Source organism: Canis aureus, chromosome 32, assembly GCF_053574225.1.
Source record: "Canis aureus isolate CA01 chromosome 32, VMU_Caureus_v.1.0, whole genome shotgun sequence".
NCBI lineage: Eukaryota > Metazoa > Chordata > Mammalia > Carnivora > Canidae > Canis > Canis aureus.
In genome coordinates, this window is record NC_135642.1 from 40,497,128 (window position 1) to 40,511,083 (window position 13,956).

The 13,956-nt window shown below is 46.0% G+C and overlaps 1 protein-coding gene and 1 long non-coding RNA gene across 10 annotated transcripts in view; both read right to left on the reverse strand.

Moving 5' to 3' along the window:
- GRAMD2A (GRAM domain containing 2A) overlaps positions 1 to 13,778 on the reverse strand; it is a 32,603-nt gene extending 18,825 nt beyond the window's left edge. For 4 of the 9 annotated variants that reach the window (XR_013370535.1, XM_077881735.1, XM_077881736.1 and 1 more), the window contains exon 1: positions 13,703 to 13,759. Coding sequence is in view for 4 of the 9 variants with exons in the window: in XM_077881735.1 (XP_077737861.1) it covers positions 13,703 to 13,743 (41 nt within the window). In the remaining 5 variants the exon portion in view is untranslated. Of the gene's footprint in view, positions 1 to 43; positions 227 to 13,702 lie in introns of all 9 variants that reach the window. The other 5 variants (XM_077881742.1, XM_077881741.1, XM_077881746.1 and 2 more) reach the window with 5 other exon arrangements.
- LOC144302900 (uncharacterized) lies at positions 9,894 to 13,206 on the reverse strand. Its single transcript, XR_013369899.1, has 3 exons — positions 13,052 to 13,206; positions 12,555 to 12,684; positions 9,894 to 11,195 (listed from the first exon to the last, which is right to left on the reverse strand). It is a non-coding gene; the product is annotated as an uncharacterized LOC144302900 (long non-coding RNA).
- Positions 13,779 to 13,956: the final 178 nt, after the last annotated feature.

Here is a 13,956-nt window from a genome sequence, read left to right on the forward strand (position 1 = left end):
TACCACCCAGCGCACCCCATTCTCACCAGCCTGTGACACCCACCTCCGGATCCCTGTCTGTGGTCCCAAGCCTGGGGGAGTCGGAGCAGGAAGACAGAGAGGCGGGCCTGGAAACCCCTCTCACTGCTATGGGGGCTTGGAGAAGCCATTCCCTCTCTCTTGGGCCTCAGTTTATCTCTGCAAAGGGGCGAGAAAGCCTCAGCCCAAGAAGGAAAGCAGATGTTGTCTGAGGGGAAAAAACAAGGCAGAGTTAGGAGCTGGGTGAACTGCAAATGGCCACTGACCATCCTGTGGTCAGAGGGTCTCCTCTCCCAGGAGAGGCTGGCAGGATCATGGTCCTCAAAGGGCCGCCAGCCTCTCTGCCTCCCTCCTGCAAACACCAGCTCTGTGTCAGTGCTGTGTATACTAGGAGGGATAAGGCAAGCTGCTATCCCCGAAATGCCTGGCGGGAGAGGCAGACATGAAACAAATATTTATACAAATCAACACATAATTATAACTGTGTAATCTACGCTATGAAAGAAGAGCACAGTGTCCTAGTTGGACCCCTGTCAGGGAGTCCTGACTCAGCAGTGGAAAGCAGGGAGGATTTCCCTAAGAAGCAGTGGCATTTTGAGCTGATAGCCAATGTATGCTGATCAGATGGGGGGGCAGGTATTTGGAAGGAATTAGAAAGGGGTCATTGTAGAGGGTTTATGATGGGTGTGCAAAGGCCCTGAGGCCAGAGGTGTGTAGCATGTATGAGGTACCTAAACAGAGCCTTTGTGTCTAGAGGGTGGAAGTAGTGAAGTGGTGAACAATGAGGCTAGTGAGGTTGGCAGGGCCAGATCATGCAGGGGGAACCCCTGTAAGGGTTTTTGGTCATTTTCTTAAAAGCAGTGGGGAATCAATAAAGGGATTTAAACAGGGAAATACACTATCAACTTTGTATCTTAAAGAGATCACTCTGACACATAGATTCGCTTGAAAGTAATCCAAAGGAGGTGGGGAAGGGGGAGTAAAGGTAAGTATTGATGAAACAGGGACAATCTTCTATTGATGGTTATTACAGCAGGGTGATGGACACATGGGGATCCACCCTACAACTCTCTCCTTTTTTTATGTTTAAAATTTCTCCATGGAGGGATCCCTGGGTGGCACAGCGGTTTGGCGCCTGCCTTTGGCCCAGGGCGCGATCCTGGAGACCCGGGATCGAATCCCACATCGGGCTCCCGGTGCATGGAGCCTGCTTCTCCCTCTGCCTGTGTCTCTGCGCCTCTCTCTCTCTCTGCGACTATCATAAATAAATAAAATTAAAAAAAAAAATTTCTCCATGGAGACAGAGCAGTTAGGAGACTGGATTCCAACGGAGAGATGATGTCCCAGACTTGGTGGCAGTGGTGATGGAGGCCAGGGATGGATTCAGGATATATATTTCCAAATAAAATCAACCTGGCCTGGTAATCCACTGGGTGTGAGGTATAAGAGAAAAAATATCAAGTATGAGCCGAGATATCTGGCATAAACAAGTAGGATACTGCTCTGTTTTGCTGAGATGAAACAGGAAAATATATCGGAAAAAAAAAAGGCATATTCGAAGAAACAATCTGAGTTGTCTTAAAGTTCTGTGAGAAACATTTAAGTGGAGATGTCAAGCTATTTAGGAGTAAGGAGCTCAGAAAAAAGGTCCAGGCTAAAGGGATAAAGTTCTGAGTTATTGACCCAAGAATGAGTCGGGAGCTAGGAAAGTCAATACACAAAGAAGAGAAGCTATCAACAGGGGTACCAAAACCAATTCAATAGGAGAAAGATTAGTGTTTTCAACAAATGGGACTGGGAAAACAAGATATTCACATGCAAAAGAATTAAGTTGGACCCCTAGCTCACACCATATATAAAAATAAGCTTAAAAATGTCAGAGCTAATACCACAAAACTTTTAGAAGAAAACAGGTGTAAATCTTTGTGACCTTTGATTAGGCAATGGTCTCTCAAGATATGATATCAAAAGGAAACAAAAAGAAAGATAAAATGAGCCTCATCAAAATTGGAAAACTTTGTGTTGCTAATGATATCATCAAGAAAGTGAAGACAACCCACAGAATGGGAGAAAATATTTGCAAATCATATATCTGATAAAAGACTAATATCCAAAATACATAAAGAACTCCAAAGATAAATACCGTGTGATTCCACTTATGAGAAGTACCTAGAGTATCAAATTCAAAGAAACAGAAAGTGGAATGGTGGTTGCCAAGGGCTGGAAGGAGGAGAAGGTGGAGACGTATTTAATGGATATTTCAGTTACGCAAGATCAAAAATTTCTGGAGACCAGTTGCACAACAATATGAATATGCTTAACACTACTGAACTGTACAAATGCACTTAGAAATGGTTAAGATGATAAGTTTTATGTTATGTGTTTTCCTTGACCACAATTAAAATAAAAATTTTTTAAGAAGAAATATTTTTTTTTTCTAAGGATTTGAGGGAGAGGGAGAGAGTGTGCACACATGTGTGCGGGAGGTGGGGAGAGGGGCCCAAAGAGAGGGAGAGAGAAACCCAAGCAGACTCCACGCTGAAGGTGGAGCCCGATCCAGGACTCAGTCTCACCACCCTGAGATCCCCACTGGAGCCCAAACCAAGAGTGCACCACCGAGGCACTAAAAAGAACTCTTAAAATTGAATGATACAAATTAATTAATTAATTTAAAAAATTTTTTAAATTGAATGCTAAAGACAAGTAATCCAACTAAAAATGGGCAAATGTTTGAAGACACATTTTTCTCCAGGTGATGTCAAGTGACCAATAAGGACATGAAAAGATGCTCAACATCATTAGCCACTGGAGAAATGCAAACTGAAACCACAATCAGATACCACTTGACGCCCGCCGGGAGACCATAACCAATATTAGGTGTTGGTGAGGACGCAGAGAAATTGAACCCTCTTATATTGCTAGTGGGAATGCAAAATGGTACAACTGCTTTGGAAACCAGTCTGGTGGTTCCTCAAACGGTTAACCATAGAGTTACTATATGACAGGGCAATGGCACTCCTGGGTACGCGCCTGGAGAGAACTGAAAATGTGTCCACACAAAATCTTGTACAAGAAGGCTCGTGGAATTAGGATAATTAGCCCCCCAGAATGGAAACAGCTCAAATACCCATCAAGTGAGAAAAGGAAAGACCACGTGCTGTAGGACTCCGAGGACGGGAAGTGTGGAGAACTGGCAAATCCAGGGAGACAGGAGATGAGTGGCTGCCAAGGTGCTGGGGGAAGGGGAAATGGGAAGTGACTCATGTGCATAGGGTTTCTTTTTGGGGTGACGAAACTGGTCTGGAATTCGACAGTGGGGAGAGCTGCACAACTGGGGGAACACATGAAAGCCACTGAGTTGTACACTTTCAAAGGGTGGATTTTGTGGTATGTGGGTTAGATCTTGAGGAGGAGGAGGGGGAGGAGGGGCATCTGGGACCCAAAGAAGCATCACCACTTAAGGATCTGTGGGGGAGAGGCCCCCAGGGGACTAGGGGAGAAGGAGCCGAGAGGTAGGAAGAAAACTAGAGGCGGGAGTTGCCCTGGGAGCCCAGGAGGGTTTCAGGCAGGGAGGTGGAGGCCGGGCCCTGAGCCCCTGCACCACAGGGACCCTGCTGGCCTGCTCCTCCTTGCCTCTCACCCAGGCTGGTGGGTGCCCCTGAGGCACCCAGCGGGGACAGGCCTCTGAGAGCCCCTCTGGTCCCCTGCGCCCCGCCCCCGGGGTCCAGCCTTGCCCGCATCCTCACCTGCAGAGCCTCCCCACCACCGGGGCGCCCACACCCTGAATGCCACACCTGGGGCCGCCAGGTTGCTGATGCCCCCAGCTGCCAGGGTCCCGGGGCCGGAACCCCAACCTGGTCTTAGGGCTTTGCAAGGCCTGGGACTTCTTCCTCCGGGGGGGGGGGGGGGGGGGGGGGCTCCAGATGGTCTAATGGGTGGAAACTTCCAAGGAACCCCTGCTCTTGCCCTTATTATCCCACAAGGTTCTGGAGGTTCCAGCCAAGGCACAAAAGCAAGAAAAAGAAAGAAAAGCTTTAGACGCTAAAAAGAGAGCGTTTTAAATTTATTTTTATTCTTTTTTTTTTTTTTTTTTTTTTAAGTCAGCTCTATACCCAGCATGGAGCTTGAACTCACCACCCCAAGATCAAGAGTTGCATGCCCCACTGACTCGGCCAACCAGGAGCTCCCCGAAAAGGAGAATTTTTATTTGAAAGATGGTAAGATAAACTATCTAGAGGACACACAATAAACTGAAAAAAAAAAAAAAAAAAGAAAAGAAAGTGGCCTAGCCATTCTTATATTTGGACACTGGGTTAGACAGGGCTGTGGGAGGGATAGACACATACTGAGCTCCTACGGAGCTTATTATTCTAGGGATTATAAGATCTACATAAAAGTCAATAGTTTCTCTATAGACCCATGATAAAATCTATCTATATTTATTTATATACACATATATATTATAAAATATATAAACGTTATAAAATATATTGGGGAAAATGATTCTATTCATATGGCAACAATACATATAAAACATCCAAAAATAAACTTTAACTATGTAGAAAGTCCACAAGAAGGGGATCTCTGGGTGGTGCAGCGGTTTGGCGCCTGCCTTTGGCCCAGGGCGCGATCCTGGAGACCCGGGATCAAATCCCACATCGGGCTCCCAGTGCATGGAGCCTGCTTCTCTCTCTGCCTCTCTCTCTTTCTCTCTCTGTGACTATCATAAATAAAGAAAAAAATTTTTTTAAATAAAAAAAAAAAGAAAGTCCACAAGAAGAAAACCACAGACATTTTTTAAATGACATAAAAGAAGATTTGAATAAAGTCGTCTTCTTGAGTGGGAAGATTCAAAGTTTTTAAAGAAGTGAATTTATTTCAAATTTAACGCAAGGGCTTGCCCTACCAGATGTCCGAACAAAGCGAGAGCAATCACAGCTAGAGCAATCAACATACCATGGTATTTACTGCCTTAGGAAAGATAAACAGATCCTAACAGGGAGTCCAGAACATGATCTATGGATATCTGAGAACTTAGTACCTGATAAAGAAGGTGTTTCAAAATAAGTAAGAGAAGAATGGATTGTCCAATAAATGATATTGGGGCAATTGGCTATCTCACACCATTCACAAAAATAAATTCCAAGGAGATTAAACATCCAAATATTTTCTAAATAAAGAACTAAAATAAAATACAGGAGGACATGAACATATTAGGAAAGATCTTTCTAAGCAAGATGCAAAATCCAGAACACATAAAAGATTTAATTGCATAAAAAATTAAAAACTTTGTATATCAAAATGTAATCAAAAATTGATATTTTTAAACATATAATGAGCTCATCCAAGTCAGTAAGAAGACTTAAACGATCTAATAGAAAAGTGAGCAAAGAATATTGAACAGGCAAGTCACAAAAGAAGAAATATTTCTCTTAACTATCTAATTGGTAAAACTTAAAAAATTATAGTGCTCAGTATCACCAAGGATGTATTACAAATCTACAGATCCTTTGAACCAACAACTCCATCTCACAGAAACTTGGTATAAGGAAATAGATGGACAAGTAGGCAAAAATTTATATTCATATGGTTAACAATTATATGAAAAAAGTGGAAATGCCTAAATACTATTTTATCAATATCATAGATTCCTGTGCAATTGACTAAAATAGAATATAGTTGCATGTGCTCATAGAAAAAAAGTCCAATATGTGTTGTTTAGTGAAAAGTAGGTATAGATTAGTAAGATATAATTAATCCATTTATAAAATTTAACTTTCTATACCTAAGGGTATTTATCAAACAACAGTGATTCTATCTCGTGTGAGAATTATAGGGTGATTTTTACTCTCTTTAATTTCTCTTTTATTTAAGCTTATTATAACAGGCATGTAATACTTTCAAAATCAGCAAAAACAATAAAGATTACTTTTTTAATATTTAAAATAAAAGGTAGATATGATATCTTCTTTTTTACTTATTAAATGCCAAAGGCCTAAAAGTTTAATAATATCTACTGTCGATCAACATGCTGATGAATGGGCAGTCTTACCCAATACTGCGTGGTAGGGCAGGGTGAGAAAAGGTACATACATTTCATATGTAGATACCCATCCCACCCATAAATTCAACCTCTAACAATCTATTCTTAGAAAACAACTGGACACAAATTTAAATGTATCAGAATGTTCACTGAACTGTAGTTAGAAGAAAAAAAGAACAATAGGGCATGAACAAATTGCAGTTTATTAATGGAATGAAAGGCTGGGTAACAATTAAACTGATATTTATCAAGTTATTTATTAAAACTAAATCTCTATGAAGCCCCGACTTTATTCTTTTTTTTTTTTTTTTTTATGATAGTCACAGAGAGAGAGAGAGAGAGAGAGAGAGAGAGAAAGGCAGAGACACAGGCAGAGGGAGAAGCAGGCTCCATGCACCGGGAGCCCAACATGGGATTCGATCCCGGGTCTCCAGGATCGCGCCCTGGGCCAAACGCAGGCGCCATTGCGCCACCCAGGGATCCCCCCCTGACTTTATTCTTAAAAAGAATACTATTACATAACATCGGGAAAAGCATTACATAGAACAGCATGCATAATAAAATATATGTGGGAAGGATGCTCACCAAAATTCCAACAATATTTTTCTCCATGAGTTGGAATGTTAGATGTTTTTAAAATTTTTCTTCTTTATACTTTCCTGCATACTTTGCCTGAATTTTATGATCACAATGAACTACTTTCATTTGATGGAAAGAATAAAAAGGAAGGAGAAAGAGATAGCAAGAAAAAGAAACAAGGTACAGCAATAATAATAAACACCTCTGAAACTCCAAATTCCTAACACCTTACTCTTCTTACGTGAAAACCCTCCAAATCCAACAGAAAAAGAAACCTTGATTTTTAAAATGGACTTTGCCAAATCCCCACATGTGATAAAACTGCACAAAACTAAACAAACACACACACACACACACAAACTAAACACACACACACACCAGTGTATGTAAAACCAGTGAGATCCAAATAAGGGGGATCCCTGGGTGGCTCAGTGGTTTGGCACCTGCCTTTGGCCCAGGGTGTGATCCTGGATTCCTGGGATCGAGTCCCATATCAGGCCTCCTGCATGGAGCCTGCTTCTCCCTCTGCCTGTATCTCTTTCTCTCTCTGTGCGTGTGTGTCTCTCATGAATAAATAAATAAAATCTTTAAAAAAAAAAAGCAAATAAGGTCAATGGGTTATATCAATGTCAGTTTTCTGGTTGTGCCATGGTGCTCTCATTATACAGGATGTTACACTGGGAGAAACTGGGTGAAAGATATGTGAGATCTTTGCATTACTTCATACAATTGCATGTGAATCTACAATTATCTCTAAATATAAAATTTATTTCAGAAGAATGAACTTTGAACCTTTAAAAGGAAAGCAGACCTAAAGATTTCTTAAAGCTAGGGCTGGATCCTTAGAGAGGCCTGGTCTCAGATTCTCAAAGGTGGAAGCACCGCAGGGGAACTAACTTTTGGTGGCATCTCTCTCAAGCCATTGCACAGCCTGAGAACCTTTGAAGCAGGCCAGATGTGGCTCTGTCTTATGGATAAAGAAAGGGAGGCTCAGAGCCAGTAGTAATAACTCAGGAGAAAGGAACTGAATCCAGGTCTTTCACTAAGCCTCTTCTTATCATTCTATCACAGGGACTACGTATCTGAGAATGACTTAAAGGAAAAAAAAAGGGATCCCTGGGTGGCGCAGCGGTTTGGCGCCTGCCTTTGGCCCAGGGCGCGATCCTGGAGACCCGGGATCGAATCCCACGTCGGGCTCCCGGTGCATGGAGCCTGCTTCTCCCTCTGCCTGTGTCTCTGCCTCTCTCTCTCTATCTGTGTGTGACTATCATAAATAAATAAAAAAAAAAAAATTAAAAAAAAATAAAAAAAAAATAAAAAAAAAAAAAAACTCATTCAGTGTTACCTACAACAAGGAACTTGCTATAAGGAAATAAATAGTCCAGTGGATTAAAAAAAAAAAAAAAAAGGTAAAGTTGCAATCAGGTACAAGGGATCTAAAAATGTGTACCTACATGTGAATATCATCCATCAGGTGTGTCATGCAGAAAGTTCTGTTAGAAAGTTCTTTCCAACACCCAAATGGACCTTGTCCTAACTAATGATCCTTCACCAAGGAACAAACCTATGTCATCCTGTCCCTTCCTTGATAAAACTAGATCTCCACTGTTAGTGCTATATCTCAGTGACCAAATAGTTGACGAAAGGACATTTCTTTACAGAAAGATTCAAGCTAATAGATGGTGAAAAAGTGATAGAATTAGAGCAACATCATTTTAAAGTCCTAATGAATAATGTGTCTAAGGGAAATAATCATCAGTGGCCGCTAACATCCCCCAAGACAAAGAACTAAGTCTAATGATCCTGTGCTAACCTAACCCCTCCAGTGCTTAATACCTTCCTGAATCTGATCAACTCCAAGTTATAGGAAATACAGGGCTCACAGGAACATTTTGAACACCATCAACAAACTGGGAAATGGTATTGGACAAATAATCTGATTTTTTCAACAAAAATTGCAAGGAAGGGGTACCTGATGGGCTCAGTCGGTAGAGCATGCAACTCTTGATGATCTCAGGGTTGTGAGTTCAAGCTCAATGCTGGGTATGGAGATTAGTTAAAAATTTCAAGGGAAAAAAAAAAGAAGAAATGGAAGGGGGAATCTATATATTACATTATAGAGATAAAGATATAGAGATTCAATATGTTAACCAATTGCATAAACCTCATTCAGATCCTTATTAAACTAAATAAATGGTACAAAGACATTTATGAGACAATGGGGAAACTTTAGTTGCTAACTCACTGGTGATTCTAAGGAGTGACTGTTATTTTTTAGGTGTGAAAACAGTATTGTAGTTATATTTTTTAAAGACTTTATCTTTCAAAAAAAAAGACTTTATCTTTTATAGATATACACCGAAATAGCTCTGGATCAAATAATACCTTAGATTTGCTTCAAAATAATCCAGGTGTGAGAGAGGAGGAACATATATATGAAATAAGGCTGGCCCATAACTTGATAATTACTGCGTGATGGGCACATCCTGCTTATTATACTAGTTTCTCTTTTTATATACGTTTGAATTTTTCTGCAATAAAAGGATTTAATGATGAAAAATATAAGCATTTTTCAACCTGTTTGGTAGTCAAGGAAGCCCAATATGAATATAAAGTCTGAGGTATTGTCGCTAGGTTGTTTTATTTTATTTTTAACTCTTTTTTAAAAAGATTTATTTATTTTAGAGAGAGAGAGAGAGCTGGTGCATGGGCCAGGGAGAGAGAGAGAGGAGAAGTAGCTTCTCCACTGAACAGGGAGCCCAACATGGGCTTGACCTCAGGACCCTGAGATCATGACCTGAGCCAAAACCAAGAATCAGACACAAAACCGACTGAACCACCCAGGCGCCCCTGTCAGTGAGTTGTTTTAAAATAACTTTTCTGGATAGTCCTTCTAAATTCAAAAAATATTTTAAAAAGCACTTTGTGTGGCTCTGGTTGGTACGGGCAAGTATTGAATAATCCTGTTAATGTTAACACAAAATAGAAATATTTAAATTTTTTTCTGAAGAGACAAAGAAAATCTTTATAACTGGTCCCAGTTGTTTGCTCAGACATACCACCCATGCTGCTGCTCTGACCCTAAGTCAGAGGAAAAGAGATGCCCATGAAATAAAAGGCCACTACGATTTTGACTGTTTTTAATATACCATCAATGTCCCACATCACCCTGTTAGGAGGAAAAGGAATTCATGTTTGATTTATTTATTTTTTAAAAGATTTTACTTATTTATTCATGAGAGACACAGAGAGAGAGGCAGAGACACAGGCAGAGGGAGAAGCAGGCTCCCTGCAGGGAGCCCAGTGTGGGACTCGATACCAGGACCCCGGGATCACGCCCTGAGTCAAAGGCAGACGTTGAACCACTGAGCCACCCAGGTGTCCCAATTCGTGTTTGATTTAAACTCACTCTTTTTTTTCAAGATTTATTTATTTATTTATTTGAGATCTCTCTCAAGTGAGAGAGGGGGGATGAGGTAGTGCAGAGGAGAGGGAGAGAGAGTCTTAAGCAGACACCGTGCTGTGACATGGGGCTCCTTTCCAGGACCCTGGGACCATGACCGGAGCTGAAATCAAGAGTCAGACGCTTGACCAACTATGCCACCCAGGCGCCCCCGATTTAAACTAATTCTTTATGTGTTTCCTATTTCAGATTAAAATAGAAATAGTGTGGGGCACCTGGCTAGCTAGTCAGTGAGTGAGTGACTCTTGATCTCAGGGTTATAAGTTCAAGCCCCACATTGGGTGTAGAGATTATTTTACAAAGGAAAAAAGAAAAAAATAAATAGTGCCCGCCAGAAACACATCTGTTTCAAAAACTCACCATGTGATTTTCTAGTGGATATTAAACATCACCTGAGGAAACATGCGGTTAATTTAAGACTAGGACTTGAAGAGTGGCTCAAACTCCAAGGGTTATTAAAACTCCAGTCCTGGAGCACCTGGGTGGCTCAGTGGTTGAGCGTCTGCCTTTGGCTCAGGTCGTGATCCCGGGATCCTAGGACTGAGTCCTGCATCGGGCTCCCCGCAGGGAGCCTGCTTCTCCCTCTGCCTGTGTCTCTGCCTCTCTCTCTCTCTCTCTCATGAATAAATAAATAAAATGTTAAAAAGAAAACTCCAGTCCTAATATAGACCAAACAATTTCTTAACATTTACTTGAGACAGCAAGAGAGAGAGAGATGAGTATGGGGAGCGGGGCAGCGGGAGAAGAAGAATGAGAAGCAGACTCTTTGCCTAGCAGGGAGCCCGATGCAGGACTCGATCCCAGGATGCTGGGGTCATGACCCAAGCCAAAGGCAGATGCCTAACCGACGGGGCCTCCAGGTGCCCCTATGACCAAACATTTCCAGAGCAGTAAAAATGTGTCGATGTGGTAGGGAGAAGGGAGGAAACAGCTTACCCTGTAGAGGCTTACATTCTTGGGGGAAAAAAATCCTTCCTTCTGGAATCTGTGCTACAGCAGGCAGGTAATCCTTAGAGGGAGGGGGGGTTAGCTTCTTATCACACAGGAATCTCTGTTCCCAGGGGCTTCTGGTCTCCCCCTCTTCTTCCCTTCCTACATTAGTAAACAGTTGGGGGATTAAACAAAGCTTCAAAGGTTGGTGATGACAAATGGTGCCAGATTGATGTCCTGCAGCCCAGGTGAAGAGCAGCACAATGGCCCAGACCGACTCCACGCCAAACTTACACTTGGCACCAGAGATAGCTGCAGTATTGTGGGGGCTTATTTTCACTTTTCAGGAAAGGAGACAAGCAAGTTATTTTCTGGTGTCCAAACTCAGACACTGGACACCAAAGTGGAATACTGTACCATTTTCGATTTCATGGGCCTGTGTGTGTGTGTGTGTGTGTGTGTCTGTGTTTATTAAGTAAGTTCTATAGCCAACATGGGGTTTGAACTCATGACCTGGAGATCAAGAGACGGATGCTGCACCAACCAAGACAGTGAGGTGCCCCTTGATTTCATGGACTTTCTTTTTTTTTTTTTTTTAATTTTTATTTATTTATGATAGTCACAGAGAGAGAGAGAGAGGCAGAGACACAGGCAGAGGGAGAAGCAGGCTCCATGCACCGGGAGCCCGATGTGGGATTCGATCCCGGGTCTCCAGGATCGCGCCCTGGGCCAAAGGCAGGCGCCAAACCGCTGCGCCACCCAGGGATCCCGATTTCATGGACTTTCTATAGGGAGTCCTAGCAAAGAAGAAATTATGTGAAGAAATAAAATACCTCCAGAAATTGAGGGGAAATTGAGGCTAATTTGCAGAATCACTGAATGACATCATAGAAAAGGCCCTACGGGAGCCTATAATCCAATCTCCTCACCTTATGATGATGGCAAAACAAACCCAGAGAGGGGACCTGACTCTTCCCCAAGTCTCAGCAAAATAGGAACAGCGTGAGGCTTAGAACCAACTTCTGATTCCCCGAGGAAGGCCCTTCATGCTGGTCGGGTGAACACAGTATGTGGCCTTCCGCGCCCAGGCTACATCTTAACCAAGTTAGGGACTGGGTAGAGCCCCCCAAGAGGTGCTAGTAAGATCAGCGGGAGCCTGGCTGGCATAGACTCATGTTGAGTACTCCCCACCTCACCTCGGGAGTCCTGGGGTTGGGGGGGGGGAGATGAGCTGGCGCACAGGTCTTTCTCTCTGCATGGAGCCTTTGGGGGGCTCACCTAAGTTCAGAATTTTGAAAGCCACCTGTAGTAGCATCAGGGCATGGACAGGGCCAGGGCTGTCCAGTCTAGGCTAATTCAGAAACCTCTCCCTAAGGCAAGTCAGGAAGAACTTCCATTTGGTCCCTGTGGAAAGTCCTGGAAGCTCCGTGACAGCTTCCATCAGCTTTGCCCTCTAGACCCAGGTCCAGTCCATTTGCCCCAGAGATGCTCACCGCTGCCCTGGCCCTGTCAAACCCTCACCTGTGTCGATCAGCGTGGGCTGGACTGCAGCCAGCACGATCGGAGCACAGGAGAGGGGGTGTGCTGGACCCCTCACTACGGGGTCTAGTCTCTGAGAAGCGCTGGACTTTGGAGCCAGCTACAGGCGCACCTGGGGGAAGACCTCACAGACGGTCGGGGCGCCTCTCCCGGCGCTGGGAGCCTGATCCCCGCAAGGACGGGGCACCCTTACCCAGGACGAGGGGGGAGGCGAGCAAAGAAAATCAGGGTACACGACAGCTGGGTGGAGGCCCACCGGCCTCTGGAAACAGGACAGGGGGTCCCCGAGGGTGCAGCCGGGCGGCCCGGGGCAGGACCCGCGCGTTCACCCGCTTCCCCGCGCCGGCGGCCCGGCCTGGCTGCCTCCGGGGCTCAGGCTGCGGCGCGGGGACCTGCAGCTCGCTCCGGCCGGTCCTCCCCAAGCAGCCCCGCCGCGGCGCCCAGGACCTCCGGGGGCGGAGACCACACCCCTTGCCTACCTGAAGCAGCACCTCCAGCCTGCCCAGCCCCCGTGCCCCGTGCTCCGCGGCAGGAACGGTCCCTCCTCCCGACGCGACGTTGGATCAGTCTCCAGGCGGAGCGGCGGCCCCTGCAGCCCGGGTGCGGCCGAGTCGTGCCGGGACAGCTCCGAGCTGCCTCGGGGCCGCGGCGGGCCGAGCCGGCGGGAGGGGGTGGGGGGGTGGGAGACGCCTCCGGGACCAGCAGGGAAGCGCCCGACTTGGGGTGAGGGGCGCCAGGACGAAGGACTCGGCTCCGCTGCGGACCGCACGAATGGATGGACGGACGGACGGATGGACAGCGACGCTGGCGGGGCCGCGCGGGCTTCCCCCATCCCCCGGGACGGAGCACGGGGCGCCGACGGCCGGGCCCTCTGCCCCCGCCAACACCTCGCAGCCCCCGGAGGCGCCCGGAACCGCGCAGCCCTGGGCATCCCTGGGCATCCCTGGGCATCCCTGGGCATCCCTGGGCATCCCTGCAGCGGAGCCCAAATTCCGGTGGCCCGGAGTGCCTGCCCCGCGGCCAGAAGGGGCCCAGGCGCCGACACCCCGCGGCCGCCTCGCCCCGCCGGGCGGCGTCCCCTCGCGCAGCCCCGGGCCCCCGAGCCCAGCCCGCGGGCCGCAGCCCCTTACCTGCCCGCCTCGGCGGCCTCGCCCCGGCTCGGAGCGGTCATCGCGGAGCCTCCGGCGAGCGCCAGGGACCCCGCGGCCAGACCGAGCGCCGTGCCCCGCCCCCGCCCTCCCATTGGCTGCCGGCGCGGGACGGGCCCCGCCCACCGGCTGCGGGCGCGGGACGGGCCCCGCCCACTGGCTGCCGGCGCGGGACCGGCCACGCCCATTGGCTGCCGGCGCGGGACGGACCCCGCCCACTGGCCGTTCCTCCTCCT